The 14,160-nt window shown below is 47.4% G+C and overlaps 2 protein-coding genes across 3 annotated transcripts in view; both read right to left on the bottom strand.

The window, feature by feature from the left end:
* Positions 1 to 1,141: 1,141 nt before the first annotated feature.
* Positions 1,142 to 3,867, bottom strand: LOC143293075 (uncharacterized). Its single transcript, XM_076603959.1, has 2 exons — positions 1,571 to 3,867; positions 1,142 to 1,491 (listed from the first exon to the last, which is right to left on the bottom strand). The coding sequence occupies exon 1, from the start codon at positions 3,855 to 3,857 to the stop codon at positions 3,030 to 3,032; it is 828 nt and encodes a 275-aa protein (XP_076460074.1). The 5' UTR covers positions 3,858 to 3,867; the 3' UTR covers positions 1,142 to 1,491; positions 1,571 to 3,029.
* Positions 3,868 to 4,786: 919 nt separating this feature from the next.
* The window catches only part of LOC143293074 (putative E3 ubiquitin-protein ligase HERC4), a 65,646-nt gene continuing 56,272 nt past the window's right edge, over positions 4,787 to 14,160 (bottom strand). For both annotated transcript variants that reach the window (XM_076603957.1, XM_076603958.1), the window contains exons 26-30: positions 11,710 to 11,818; positions 11,317 to 11,391; positions 9,210 to 9,312; positions 7,279 to 7,331; positions 4,787 to 4,942 (exon numbers count right to left, since the gene is read on the bottom strand). In XM_076603957.1, coding sequence (XP_076460072.1) covers positions 4,787 to 4,942; positions 7,279 to 7,331; positions 9,210 to 9,312; positions 11,317 to 11,391; positions 11,710 to 11,818 — 496 coding nt within the window. The remainder of the gene's footprint in view (positions 4,943 to 7,278; positions 7,332 to 9,209; positions 9,313 to 11,316; positions 11,392 to 11,709; positions 11,819 to 14,160) is intronic.

Raw genomic sequence — 14,160 nt, 5'->3', positions numbered from 1 at the left:
CATTCCTTTCAAAATGACGGTCAGGATTTGTTGGCCAAGGATTAGCAGGATGGAGAGCGGCTTGCACAGTGAATGACATCAGCAAAACAAACATTCCACAACGAAACGCAACACTTCTCTTCACACCATCCTCAGATAATAAGAGTTGAGTTGTGCTAAAAAGTCTCCCTGTCACAGAAAACTCCCAACAGTAACTAGTGCAATATCACTTTCATAATCGTCCTTAAATATGAACATCCCTCCACACGCCCCTTACTTTGAGAAATATTGCCAGTTGTGTATAGCATTACCAATGGAAACTCTGTTTTCTGCATTAACATGATGTGTAACGTAAGTCAGGAAAAATCCATCAGATATGCTGTGCCTCATGTCTGAAGGCAGTTAATCAACTGCCAAGTGGAGGGGGCAGTGGGCCTTAAGAGACGTCACCTGCCAATGCTGAAGTGAGAAAATCTCACTTTTACATGAGCAGATAGCCGACAATATTCTAAACTCACTTTTATGTAGGCAGATAGGAACTAACAATATTCTAATCTTAATAATTAAAAGGAAAATATTTTTTTTAATCCTGAGATCAGCAGAGAGGTGGTACAATGATAGAGGTCAATAGTGATCAGCACAGTTGGCAGACAGGTAAGTGTTCAGGGATTCTGATGACATAGATACGTTTCTCTGATGCATGGAAAATGGAAAGGACACACTTGTTCACCCTTCTGAACCCTGGGACTAAAAAGCCAATATTGATTATCACTGTTTCGGTCTGATGCCTCGATCTTCTGCCACGAAGAAGTTGTTTCCCTTTGCCTTCCAGATTCACCCCTTTTGCATTCCTCATTTGTGACGGACTTCTAACACCCACAATCATTCTAGTCTGGCCTTTAGATGTGTAGAAGAAGAGCCATTCTTCTGTGCCCAAAATGCTTCTAACATTTCCACCTGTCAATTCTGCCAAGATCTAAAATAAAATGAAATTCTGCCAACACTGCATCACTTCTCTTGTAGACACCAAGACTATTCCACTGGATACTGAACATGCATTGATAAGAAACACTACACACTCATGCTGAAACATGCAGGCACAACCTTTGCCACGTTAAAAATAAAGATGGGACACTAAAGACTGTAATTATCAACAATAATACTGCAGTCCAGTTTCAGACAAATTCAAGGACATATAAAACTTTTTTTTTTTTTTTTTTTTGAGAAAGACTGACCCGCAGGACTTTCCTCAGCAGAGAACCTGTTTTGGTCTGTTGCTGCCTCTGGCACACCCTCTCTCTCTTCCACACACACACACACACACACACACTTACTCAGCAGAGAACCTGTTTTGGTCTGTTGCTGCCTCTGGCACACCCTCTCTCTTCAACACACTCACTCACACACACTCACTCAGCAGAGAACCTGTTTTGGTCTGTTGCTGCCTCTGGCACACCCTCTCTCTCTTCCACACACTCACTCACTCACACACACACTCACTCAGCAGAAAACCTGTTTTGGTCTGTTGCTGCCTCTGGCACACCCTCTCTCTCTTCAACACACACACTCACTCACTCACTCAGCAGAGAACCTGTTTTGGTCTGTTGCTGCCTCTGGCACACCCTCTCTCTCTTCAACACACACACACTCACTCAGCTCCTGCCTGTCATTACACTCACTTGGCTGAACTAAAAGCAACAAATGTCTCTATACACACACACACACATACACACACACAAACTGGGTGAGCTTGAGCAACCTACCTGCCAATCAAAATCATTTCAGGGACTACTTGCGCAAGCACATCTTACGATTACAACTTCTCTTTTTCTCAGGATAAAACAAAGATCCTAGTTATGTGGCTCAAGCATAAAGCTGGAAGAAAAGAAAACCTGGTGTTGATCTTAAAAGATTACATCCTATCAAGCTTCAAAAGAAAAGAACACGTCATATTAGCTGCAAAAGAAAACATTAAATCCAATTCCCCAAAAAGCAAAAGAAAATAACACATTGTTTTAAGCTCCAAAGAAAACACATTATATGGCTTCAAAGAAAGGAAAACATACTTTGCTTCAGAAAAAAAAATATATTGTATCAGTAACAGCAGCTGTAGACAAGGCTTGAACTTAAAACTCTGCAACGTCCCAAAGTCACAATACACCACTGGCAAAGTTCTCCTCAAAGTATGGCAACACGTTACAGTCAGACACTTGGTGATCAGTGGACTGAGACTTGAGGTCTCTGCAAACATTTATCACAGGAAAATAGATTTATTCACACAGGAAACACTAAAAACAAACCAAAAAAAACCAGCACACGTTATTGATTCATGACGATTTACTGTCTGATTAGAACAACTTGGCAGCCACTGCGTTCAGCAAGGACGAAGGGAACAGAACATCTGCAGTCTTCAAGATGAGGAAAAGCAGCTTCCAAATATTTTGTCTCTATAAGCCACCACTTCTTTTAAAAAAAAAACAAAAAAAAACTTCACCTTTAGCGCCACTTCTCATGCACAAAATTTGAAATGGAGCTGTGCATTATAAAAACATGCCGCACACTATTTGCCATTTGAGGAACAGGCCAAACACTGCACAAACATTACACAAAGAAAAGTCTGGCAGAACATTATCAAACCGGTTTGCCACACAGAAAACGACGCATCACAACAACACAATTAGTTCAGACAGCCTCCAGTTTAAAACCAGTTATTAAAGTTGATGCATAATTTCTTTTTGAAATTATTATTGTAGGTACATGACCCATGTGTTCACAACAAAACTTGCCTAATGAAAACTTAGGATTATTTTCTTCAGGCTCATGGAGCAGGCTTCCCAGAAAGCACTTGTCCAGACCCCCAGCCCCACCATTTAGACTCACACCCGTCACCATCTGTGGCTTTCACATCCAGCCCAAGCCAGGATTCCTCACTTTACAAAACGGTATCTCCTCTCCTCACTTTGCCAAAAACAGGAAAGGCGACGCCAACATCCTTCTCTGGCAGAACTCAAGCCACGATTCCTCACTTTACAAAACGGTATCTCCTCTCCTCACTTTGCCAAAAACAGGAAAGGCGACGCCAACATCCTTCTCTGGCAGAACTCAAGCCAGGTTTCCTCGCTCCACTGATCAACCCCTCTCCTCATTTCACCAACAACCATCAGCATCCCTCTCGCTGACACACCTCTTCTTGTCGACACCCTCAACCCCTGAAAGTGAATGTAGTGACACCCCTGACCTCTAAAGGTGGATATAGTGACATCCTTGACCTCTGAAAGTGGATGTAGTGACACCCTTGACCTCCGAAGGTGAATGTAATGATGCCCTTGACTTCTGAGGTGAAAAAGCAACGCCCCTGACCTCTGAAGGTGGATGAAGTGACGCCCCTGACCTCTGAAGGTGGATGTAATGATGCCCTTGACTTCTGAAGGTTGGATGAAGTGATGCCCCTGACCTCTGAAGGTGGATGAAGTGACGCCCCTGACCTCTGAAGGTCGGATGAAGTGATGCCCCTGACCTCTGAAGGTTGGATGAAGTGATGCCCCTGACCTCTGAAGGTGGATGAAGTGACGCCCCTGACCTCTGAAGGTTGGATGAAGTGACGCCCCTGACCTCTGAAGGTGGATGAAGTGACGCCCTTGACCTCTGAAGGTGGATGAAGTGACGCCCTTGACCTCTGAAGGTGGATGTAATGATGCCCTTGACTTCTGAAGGTTGGTTGAAGTGATGCCCCTGACCTCTGAAGGTGGATGAAGTGACGCCCTTGACCTCTGAAGGTGGATGAAGTGACGCCCCTGACCTCTGAAGGTGGATGAAGTGACGCCCTTGACCTCTGAAGGTGGATGAAGCAAGGCCAAAGCAGCAGACCCAGACACCATGACTTTGGGGCAGGGGCTGTGATGAAAGGGTGGGGAGGAGAGGTTGGGGGAAGGGGAAGGGGCAGCACACAGCAGGATGGTGGTGGTGGAGGGGGAGAGGGGGCTGCCTTACTGAGGACTCCCCAGAGGGCGCTGTGGTGTGTGAGAGGGGAGGGGTGTAGGGGGGTGCTAGACAGGGTTGAACCTCTTGGAGTGCTGGATGGTGAGGAGAGAGGTGTGGTGTGAGAGGGGAGGGGTGTAGGGGGGGGTGCTAGACAAGGTTGAACCTCTTGGAGTGCTGGATGGTGAGGAGAGAGGTGTGTGAGAGGGGAGGGGTGTGGGGGGGGGGTGTGCTAGACAAGGTTGAACCTCTTGGAGTGCTGGATGGTGAGGAGAGAGGTGTGGTGTGAGAGGGGAGGGGTGTAGGGGGGGGGGTGCTAGACAGGGTTGAACCTCTTGGAGTGCTGGATGGTGAGGAGAGAGGTGTGTGAGAGGGGAGGGGTGTAGGGGGGGGGGTGCTAGACAGGGTTGAACCTCTTGGAGTGCTGGATGGTGAGGAGAGAGGTGTGGTGTGAGAGGGGAGGGGTGTAGGGGGGGGAGCTAGACAGGGTTGAACCCCCTGGAGTGCTGGATGGTGAGGAGAGACACCAGAAAAGTCCAAACCCATCAGAGCACAGGATAGCCTAGCAGGAGGACAGAGAGGGAGGAGGAGGAGGAGGGCTACTTTACAGAGGACCCCCGAGGGGAGTGGGGAAGGTGTGGAGGTGGTGGTGGGTGCCAGTTGAGGCTGAACCCTTCAGAGCACCATACCCTGCAGGATGAACAAGTGGAAGAGGGAGGGGGTGCTTGACGAGGCCAAACCCCTCACAGTAGTTGACTGGCGCAGACCAGGGCGGAAAGAGGGGCGTGTCACAGACACCCAAGAGGGGCATGAGGTGTGGGGGTGGGTGCTAGACCAGGCCGAAGCCTTCTGAGTGCTGGATGGCCAGCAGCAGCTTCTCCTCCAGGCTCTGACGGCTGCTGTACTTGGGCAGGTCCAGCAGGTTGAAGCAGGTGTGGGCCACAGGTAGGAAGTCCTCCCCGCCCCCCGTCGGCTGGATGATCATCTGCACACACACACACACACATATCACAGCTCTGTCATCACACTAAGTTCTGGACACTACAATAATTCTGTGTCTTCTCTAAAAATACTTTTTGCTCTGTATATTAAAAGCTGTCATGTCACACTGACACCAGTAGTTATAGCTATGTGTGTCATAAGAATTCTAGTAAGCCATAGCTACAGGGCTCATGTCACAAGGACACCAGTAGTTATAGCTATGTGTGTCATAAGAATTCTAGTAAGCCATAGCTACAGAGCTCACGTCACAAGGACACCAGTAGCTATAGCTATGTGTGTCATAAGAATACTAGTAAGCCATAGCTACAGGGCTGACGTCACAAGGACACCAGTAGTTATAGCTATGTGTGTCATAAGAATACTAGTAAGCCATAGCTACAGGGCTCATGTCACAAGGACACCAGTAGTTATAGCTATGTGTGTCATAAGAATTCTAGTAAGCCATAGCTACAGGGCTCCTGTCACAAGGACACCAGTAGCTATAGCTATGTGTGTCATAAGAATACTAGTAAGCCATAGCTACAGGGCTGACGTCACAAGGACACCAGTAGCTATAGCTGTGTCATAAGAATTCTAGTAAGCCATAGCTACAGGGCTCATGTCACAAGGACACCAGTAGTTATAGCTATGTGTGTCATAAGAATACTAGTAAGCCATAGCTACAGGGCTCATGTCACAAGGACACCAGTAGTTATAGCTATGTGTGTCATAAGAATACTAGTAAGCCATAGCTACAGGGCTCATGTCACAAGGACACCAGTAGTTATAGCTATGTGTGTCATGAGAATACTAGTAATCCATAGCTACAGGGCTCATGTCACAAGGACACCAGTAGCTATAGCTATGTGTGTCATAAGAATACTAGTAAGCCATAGCTACAGGGCTGACGTCACAAGGACACCAGTAGTTATAGCTATGTGTGTCATAAGAATACTAGTAAGCCATAGCTACAGGGCTGACGTCACAAGGACACCAGTAGTTATAGCTATGTGTGTCATAAGAATACTAGTAAGCCATAGCTACAGGGCTGACGTCACAAGGACACCAGTAGTTATAGCTATGTGTGTCATAAGAATACTAGTAAGCCATAGCTACAGGGCTGACGTCACAAGGACACCAGTAGTTATAGCTATGTGTGTCATAAGAATACTAGTAAGCCATAGCTACAGGGCTGACGTCACAAGGACCAGTAGCTATAGCTATGTGTGTCATGCTCATGTCACACTGACACCAGTAGCTATAGCTATGTGTGTCATAAGAATACTAGTAAGCCATAGCTACAGGGCTCATGTCACAAGGACACCAGTAGTTATAGCTATGTGTCATGAGAATACTAGTAATCCATAGCTACAGGGCTGACGTCACAAGGACACCAGTAGCTATAGCTGTGTCATAAGAATACTAGTAAGCCATAGCTACAGGGCTCATGTCACAAGGACACCAGTAGTTATAGCTATGTGTGTCATAAGAATACTAGTAAGCCATAGCTACAGGGCTCATGTCACAAGGACACCAGTAGTTATAGCTATGTGTGTCATAAGAATACTAGTAAGCCATAGCTACAGGGCTCATGTCACAAGGACACCAGTAGCTATAGCTATGTGTGTCATGCTCATGTCACACTGACACCAGTAGCTATAGCTATGTGTGTCATAAGAATACTAGTAAGCCATAGCTACAGGGCTCATGTCACAAGGACACCAGTAGTTATAGCTATGTGTGTCATGAGAATACTAGTAATCCATAGCTACAGAGCTCACGTCACAAGGACACCAGTAGCTATAGCTATGTGTGTCATAAGAATACTAGTAAGCCATAGCTACAGGGCTCACGTCACAAGGACACCAGTAGCTATAGCTATGTGTGTCATGAGAATACTAGTAAGCCATAGCTACAGGGCTCACGTCACAAGGACACCAGTAGCTATAGCTATGTGTGTCATGAGAATACTAGTAAGCCATAGCTACAGGGCTCACGGCACACAGACATCACCACACCATGAGTAATACAGATGTTGTCTTTTGCAACACACACACTTACGCGCACACACACACACAGGATGCAGACACAAACACATGACTCGGAAAGAACCAGACGAATCACACATGACCACACACACATTTTCTGAAGTCCAGACTCGAACCCAACACTCAACATCTGACTTGCGAGTCCAGACCTGTGGTGCTCTCTTCACGCCGAGATGACAGATCAAGGTCCAGTGCACAGCACACACTTAGCGCATGTTAAAGAACCTACGGCAACACCACACAACCACGTCAGCATGACATGTTGAAAGGCAGATGAAGATACACAGCGTACCTTAATGTGGGACATCCCAAGGACTGGTATTCTGTCACTGCCAGTCAGGAACACTGAAACAGCCAACCAGGACATCATACTGGTGTTATGCCCTCTCTCTCTCTCTGTGCCTCACACACACACATGCACACAGACACACAAACACTGAAACAGCCAACCAGGACATCATACTGCTGTTACACCCTCCCCCTCTCTCCCTCTCTCTGCCTCACACACACACATGCACACAGACACACAAACACTGAAACAGCCAACCAGGACATCATACTGCTGTTACACCCCCTCTCTCTCTCTGCCTCACCCACACACATGCACACAGACACACAAACACTGAAACAGCCAACCAGGACACCGTACTGCTGTTACACCCCCTCCCTCTCTCTGCCTCACCCACACACATGCACACAGACACACAAACACTGAAACAGCCAACCAGGACATCATACTGCTGTTACACCCCCTCTCTCTCTCTGTGCCTCACACACACACATGCACACAGACACACAAACACTGAAACAGCCAACCAGGACACCGTACTGCTGTTACACCCCCTCCCTCTCTCTGCCTCACCCACACACATGCACACAGACACACAAACACTGAAACAGCCAACCAGGACATCATACTGCTGTTACACCCCCTCTCTCTCTCTGTGCCTCACACACACACATGCACACAGACACACAAACACTGAAACAGCCAACCAGGACATCATACTGCTGTTACACCCCCTCCCTCTCTCTGTGCCTCACACACACACATGCACACAGACACACAAACACTGAAACAGCCAACCAGGACATCATACTGCTGTTACACCCCCTCTCTCTCTCTGTGCCTCACACACACACACATGCACACAGACACACAAACACTGAAACAGCCAACCAGGATATCATACTGCTGTTACACCCCCTCTCTCCCTCTCTCTCTCTCTGCCTCACCCACACACATGCACACAGACACACAAACACTGAAACAGCCAACCAGGACATCATACTGCTGTTACACCCCCTCTCTCTCTCTGTGCCTCACACACACACATGCACACAGACACACAAACACTGAAACAGCCAACCAGGACATCATACTGCTGTTACACCCCCTCTCTCTCTCTCTCTGCCTCACACACACACATGCACACAGACACACAAACACTGAAACAGCCAACCAGGACATCGTACTGCTGTTACACCCCCTCTCTCTCTCTGTGCCTCACACACACACACATGCACACAGACACACAAACACTGAAACAGCCAACCAGGATATCATACTGCTGTTACACCCCCTCTCTCCCTCTCTCTCTCTCTGCCTCACCCACACACATGCACACAGACACACAAACACTGAAACAGCCAACCAGGACATCATACTGCTGTTACACCCCCTCTCTCTCTCTGTGCCTCACACACACACACATGCACACAGACACACAAACACTGAAACAGCCAACCAGGACATCATACTGCTGTTACACCCCCTCTCTCTCTCTGTGCCTCACACACACACACATGCACACAGACACACAAACACTGAAACAGCCAACCAGGACATCGTACTGCTGTTACACTCTCTCTCTCTCTCTCTCTGTGCCTCACACACACACAGACACACAAACACTGAAACAGCCAACCAGGACATCATACTGCTGTTACACCCTCTCTCTCTCTCTCTCTCTGTGTGTGCCTCACACACACATGCACACAGACACACAAACATACACACGCAAACACACATCTATGCACACATATACAGGAAAACACACATGCACACACATACACTGGCACACGCATGCACACACACATGAACACACACAAACATATTGCCCACTCCCCACACACACACAACACACACAAACTTGTCCAAATACTTATATCTGCATATATACATATTGACAAACCACACAGCGCACACACACACAGACTCACAGAGGTATTTCTTCTTGTTCTCCAGACTGAAGGAGTGAAAAACATCCCAGAAGAACTTGATGGTTTCATGGTACCGGTAATAGTCTCCCTTGTACTGTGTGTTCTGCAGAAATACCACAACACAGACTGTAAGGCCACATGGAACATTTCCCACAACATGTGTCAATGCCAGCATGTTACAGCGCACACATCCCTGTTGTGTACAGCTGACAACCTGCTCCTGTTGCATTAGGATCTCAAACACTGAAAACAACAAATAAAAGCACACACCAGCCAAGACCTGTCCAGCCTTCCTTCATGAACAAAATGATACATGTTTTTTGTCAGCACTAAGGAAAGGCAACCACAGTGGGGTGAGCCCAGTCTGAAGAACTGGGTTGTGAAGTTTACCTATCTACTTACCTACCTACCAATCTAACTTACTATCTAACAATGTGTCTCCTAAAGGTCTCGATGTTTATAATCAACATAAACTTACTGACTATCTAACAATGTGTCTCCTAAAGGTCTCGATGTTTATAATCAACATAAACTTACTGACTATCTAACAATGTGTCTCCTAAATGTCTCCATGTTTCTAATCAACATAAACTAACTGACTATCTAACTATGTGTCTCCTAAATGTCTCCATGTTTCTAATCACCATAAACTTACTATGTAACAATGTGTCTCCTAAATGTCTCCATGTTTCTAATCAACATAAACTAACTGACTATCTAACAATGTGTCTCCTAAATGTCTCCGTGTTTCTAATCAGCATAAACTACTCAATGTTTCTAATCACCTTAAACTACTCGATGTTTCTAATCACCACAAGCTAACTAACTGATAAGCTAACTAACAATGAGTTTCCTTACTGTACAAGCGCATATGTCTAACCACTGTAAATACAAACAAAGGGCTACACTTTGTATTCTTGCATTATCAAACTATTCAAACTCATAGTCATTGCTTTCAACCAACATCAAGTGGCACGCCCACTTCATGCCTACCTTTACCCTACCACCCTTACTCTCCTACCTTTACCTTCCAACCCTTACCTCCAATCCTTACCCTACCACCCTTACTCCCCTACCTTTACCTTCCAACCCTTACCTCCAATACTTACCCTACCACCCTTACTCCCCTACCTTTACCTTCCAACCCTTACCTCCAATACTTACCCTACCACCCTTACTCTCCTACCTTTACCTTCCAACCCTTACCCTACCACCCTTACTCTCCTACCTTTACCTTCCAACCCTTACCTCCAATACTTACCCTACCACCCTTACTCTCCTACCTTTACCTTCCAACCCTTACCTCCAATACTTACCCTACCACCCTTACTCCCACACCTTTACCTTCCAACCCTTACCTTAACACCCTTACTCTCCTACCTTTACCTTCCAACCCTTACCTCCAATCCTTACCCTACCACCCTTACTCTCCTACCTTTACCTTCCCACCCTTACCTCCAATCCTTACCCTACCACCCTTACTCTCCTACCTTTACCTTCCAACCCTTACCTCCAATACTTACCCTACCACCCTTACTCTCCTACCTTTACCTTCCAACCCTTACCTCCAATCCTTACCCTACCACCCTTACTCTCCTACCTTTACCTTCCAACCATTACCTCCAATCCTTACCCTACCACCCTTACTCTCCTACCTTTACCTTCCAACCCTTACCTCCAATACTTACCCTACCACCCTTACTCTCCTACCTTTACCTTCCAACCCTTACCTCCAATCCTTACCCTACCACCCTTACTCTCCTACCTTTACCTTCCAACCCTTACCTCCAATACTTACCCTACCACCTTACTCTCCTACCTTTACCTTCCAACCCTTACCTCCAATCCTTACCCTACCACCCTTACTCTCCTACCTTTACCTTCCAACCCTTACCTCCAATACTTACCCTACCACCTTACTCTCCTACCTTTACCTTCCAATCCTTACCTCCAATACTTACCCTACCACCTTACTCTCCTACCTTTACCCTAATACTATCACCTTATTACCCTCCTACCCTTTTCTTACCCTTCTACCCTTACCATACTGCCCTCCCACCATTATGTTCCTACCCTTACCCTACTACCCTTACCCTGCTACCCTTACCCTCTCCAGCTCCTCGAAATCGTACTCCTCATTTCCAATCACCATGGCCTGCAACTCCTGGGGATGAAACAACTCCTGAAACACACACACACACACACACACACAGATATATAGATATAGATATATAGACACACACACACACAGAGATATATATATATAGAGAGAGATGTAGATACACACACACACACACACACACACACACAGATACATATATGCATACACATATATATATATATATATATAAGGACGTCAGGACTTACACAGGCCATTGGAGGACTGTTTTAGCAAGGCCCCCTCCCTCAACACTTCCTTGGAGGGCTGTTTTAGCCAGCCCATTACTGAAGGCCTATCACGCCCATGGAAAAGTCAAACTCCAGCTATCCATCAACTCACCAGGGCACGGCCGCCGCACACCTTGAGGAAGCCGGCACGGAATGCGGTGAAGTGTGACTCCACAGAGCTGTTTAGGCTGTGGTCCACGTACTGGTCCACATACTCCTCCCTGAAGCACACCCACACAGTGCTGGCTCCATTCTTCATAATAATAATAATGGATACTTATATAGCACACTATCCAGAAATCTGCTCTAGGTGCTTTACAAAAACGCTTTTGTTAACATAAAACATTATATCTATGTTACATACACACACCAAAATGTGACTACACACACACACACACACACACACACACACACACACACTGCATACATACATTTTAACATACATGTGTATCTAACAGCTACCCTAACACATACACACACATAGGCAGGCACAAACTTACATAAACACACGCACACACAATACACATTCAAAAACATGCATGTAGTTATGTACACATACATATGTATACACACATAGTCAAGCACAGCTAACGCAAAGGAAATGGACCTGCCACAATTGAACTTATTGCTGAGGGAAAAGGTGAGTTTTGAGACGAGATTTAAAAGATGCGAGGGAATCAGAATAACGGAGGTTATCAGGGAGCTTGTTCCACGTCTTTCTTCACACATAATAAGCAGGTAGTTAGGGAAAAAAAGGTTAAAGAACCCACAGCCTGTTACTGCCATCTGCGCAGGGAATTCACATCCAGGGCTCAGCAAGGGAAGGCCCATAGCGCTATCGCCCAATCGAGCTATATAATTATGTGACTTGGTTGGAGACATAATTTGACAAAAAACAAGAATGCCAGAGAATTGACAGACAGACAGAAAATACGGAAAAAAACAAACTTAGCCGTATGAAGAGCACAGGAACAGGAGTCATGATGGCTGCCGGAAAAAGAGGGCACTTGTCAGGGGGACAAAGGGGAGGTTACCTACTTCCGGGAGGTTATCGGCCGTAGCTACTTTCGTTTTCTCCGCATAGGCGGGTAGTAGTTTGCACAGGACAGGAATGTCAGACCCCTGCCGGAGTCTGCACTAGTGGGTCACGGTTAAGTATGTGTAATTAAAAAAAGATTAAAGAACCCAAAGCCTGTTTCTGCCATTTGGGCAGGGAATTCACATCCAGGGCTCAACAAGGGATGGCCCAGTCCTGTTTTAACTCACATCCAGGGCTCAACAAGGGATGGCCCTGTCCTGTTTTAACTCACATCCAGGGCTCAACAAGGGATGGCCCAGTCCTGTTTTAACTCACATCCAGGACTCAACAAGGGAAGGCCCAGTCCTGTTTTAACTCACATCCAGGGCTCAACAAGGGATGGCCCAGTCCTGTTTTAACTCACATCCAGGACTCAACAAGGGAAGGCCCAGTCCTGTTTTAACTCACATCCAGGGCTCAACAAGGGAAGGCACTGTCCTCACCTCTCACCCCCCCTGTTTTAACTCTCCCCAACCAAAGTCCGCTACCCACTGACACCTGGATGGAGTGAGGAAAAGCAGAGTGAAGTCCCTTTCTCCAGGACACAGCACCAGGGCCTCACACCCTGATCACTGGTCAACACTGGACCAGAGGGCCAACAACTGACCGTGCCTCTCACCCTGATCACTGGTCAACCCTGGACCAGAGGGCCAACGACTGACCGTGCCTCTCACCCTGATCACTGGTCAACACTGGACCAGAGGGCCAATGACTGACCGTGCCTCTCACCCTGATCACTGGTCAACACTGGATCAGAGGGCCAACGACTGACCGTGCCTCACACCCTGATCACTGGTCAACACTGGATCAGAGGGCCAACGACTGACCGTGCCTCACACCCTGATCACTGGTCAACACTGGACCAGAGGGCCAACGACTGACCGTGCCTCACACCCTGATCACTGGTCAACACTGGACCAGAGGGCCAACGACTGACCGTGCCTCACACCCTGATCACTGGTCAACACTGGACCAGAGGGCCAACGACTGACCGTGCCTCTCACCCTGATCACTGGTCAACACTGGACCAGAGGGCCAATGACTGACCGTGCCTCACACCCTGATCACTGGTCAACACTGGACCAGAGGGCCAATGACTGACCGTGCCTCTCACCCTGATCACTGGTCAACACTGGATCAGAGGGCCAACGACTGACCGTGCCTCACACCCTGATCACTGGTCAACCCTGGATCAGAGGGCCAACGACTGACCGTGCCTCACACCCTGATCACTGGTCAACACTGGACCAGAGGGCCAATGACTGACCGTGCCTCACACCCTGATCACTGGTCAACCCTGGACCAGAGGGCCAACGACTGACCGTGCCTCACACCCTGATCACTGGTCAACACTGGATCAGAGGGCCAATGACTGACCGTGCCTCTCACCCTGATCACTGGTCAACCCTGGACCAGAGGGCCAACGACTGACCGGGCCTCACACCCTGATCACTGGTCAACACTGGACCAGAGGGCCAACAACTG

This window comes from Babylonia areolata, chromosome 18 (genome assembly GCF_041734735.1).
Source record: "Babylonia areolata isolate BAREFJ2019XMU chromosome 18, ASM4173473v1, whole genome shotgun sequence".
NCBI lineage: Eukaryota > Metazoa > Mollusca > Gastropoda > Neogastropoda > Buccinidae > Babylonia > Babylonia areolata.
This window is presented reverse-complemented; position numbering and strand designations above follow the sequence as displayed.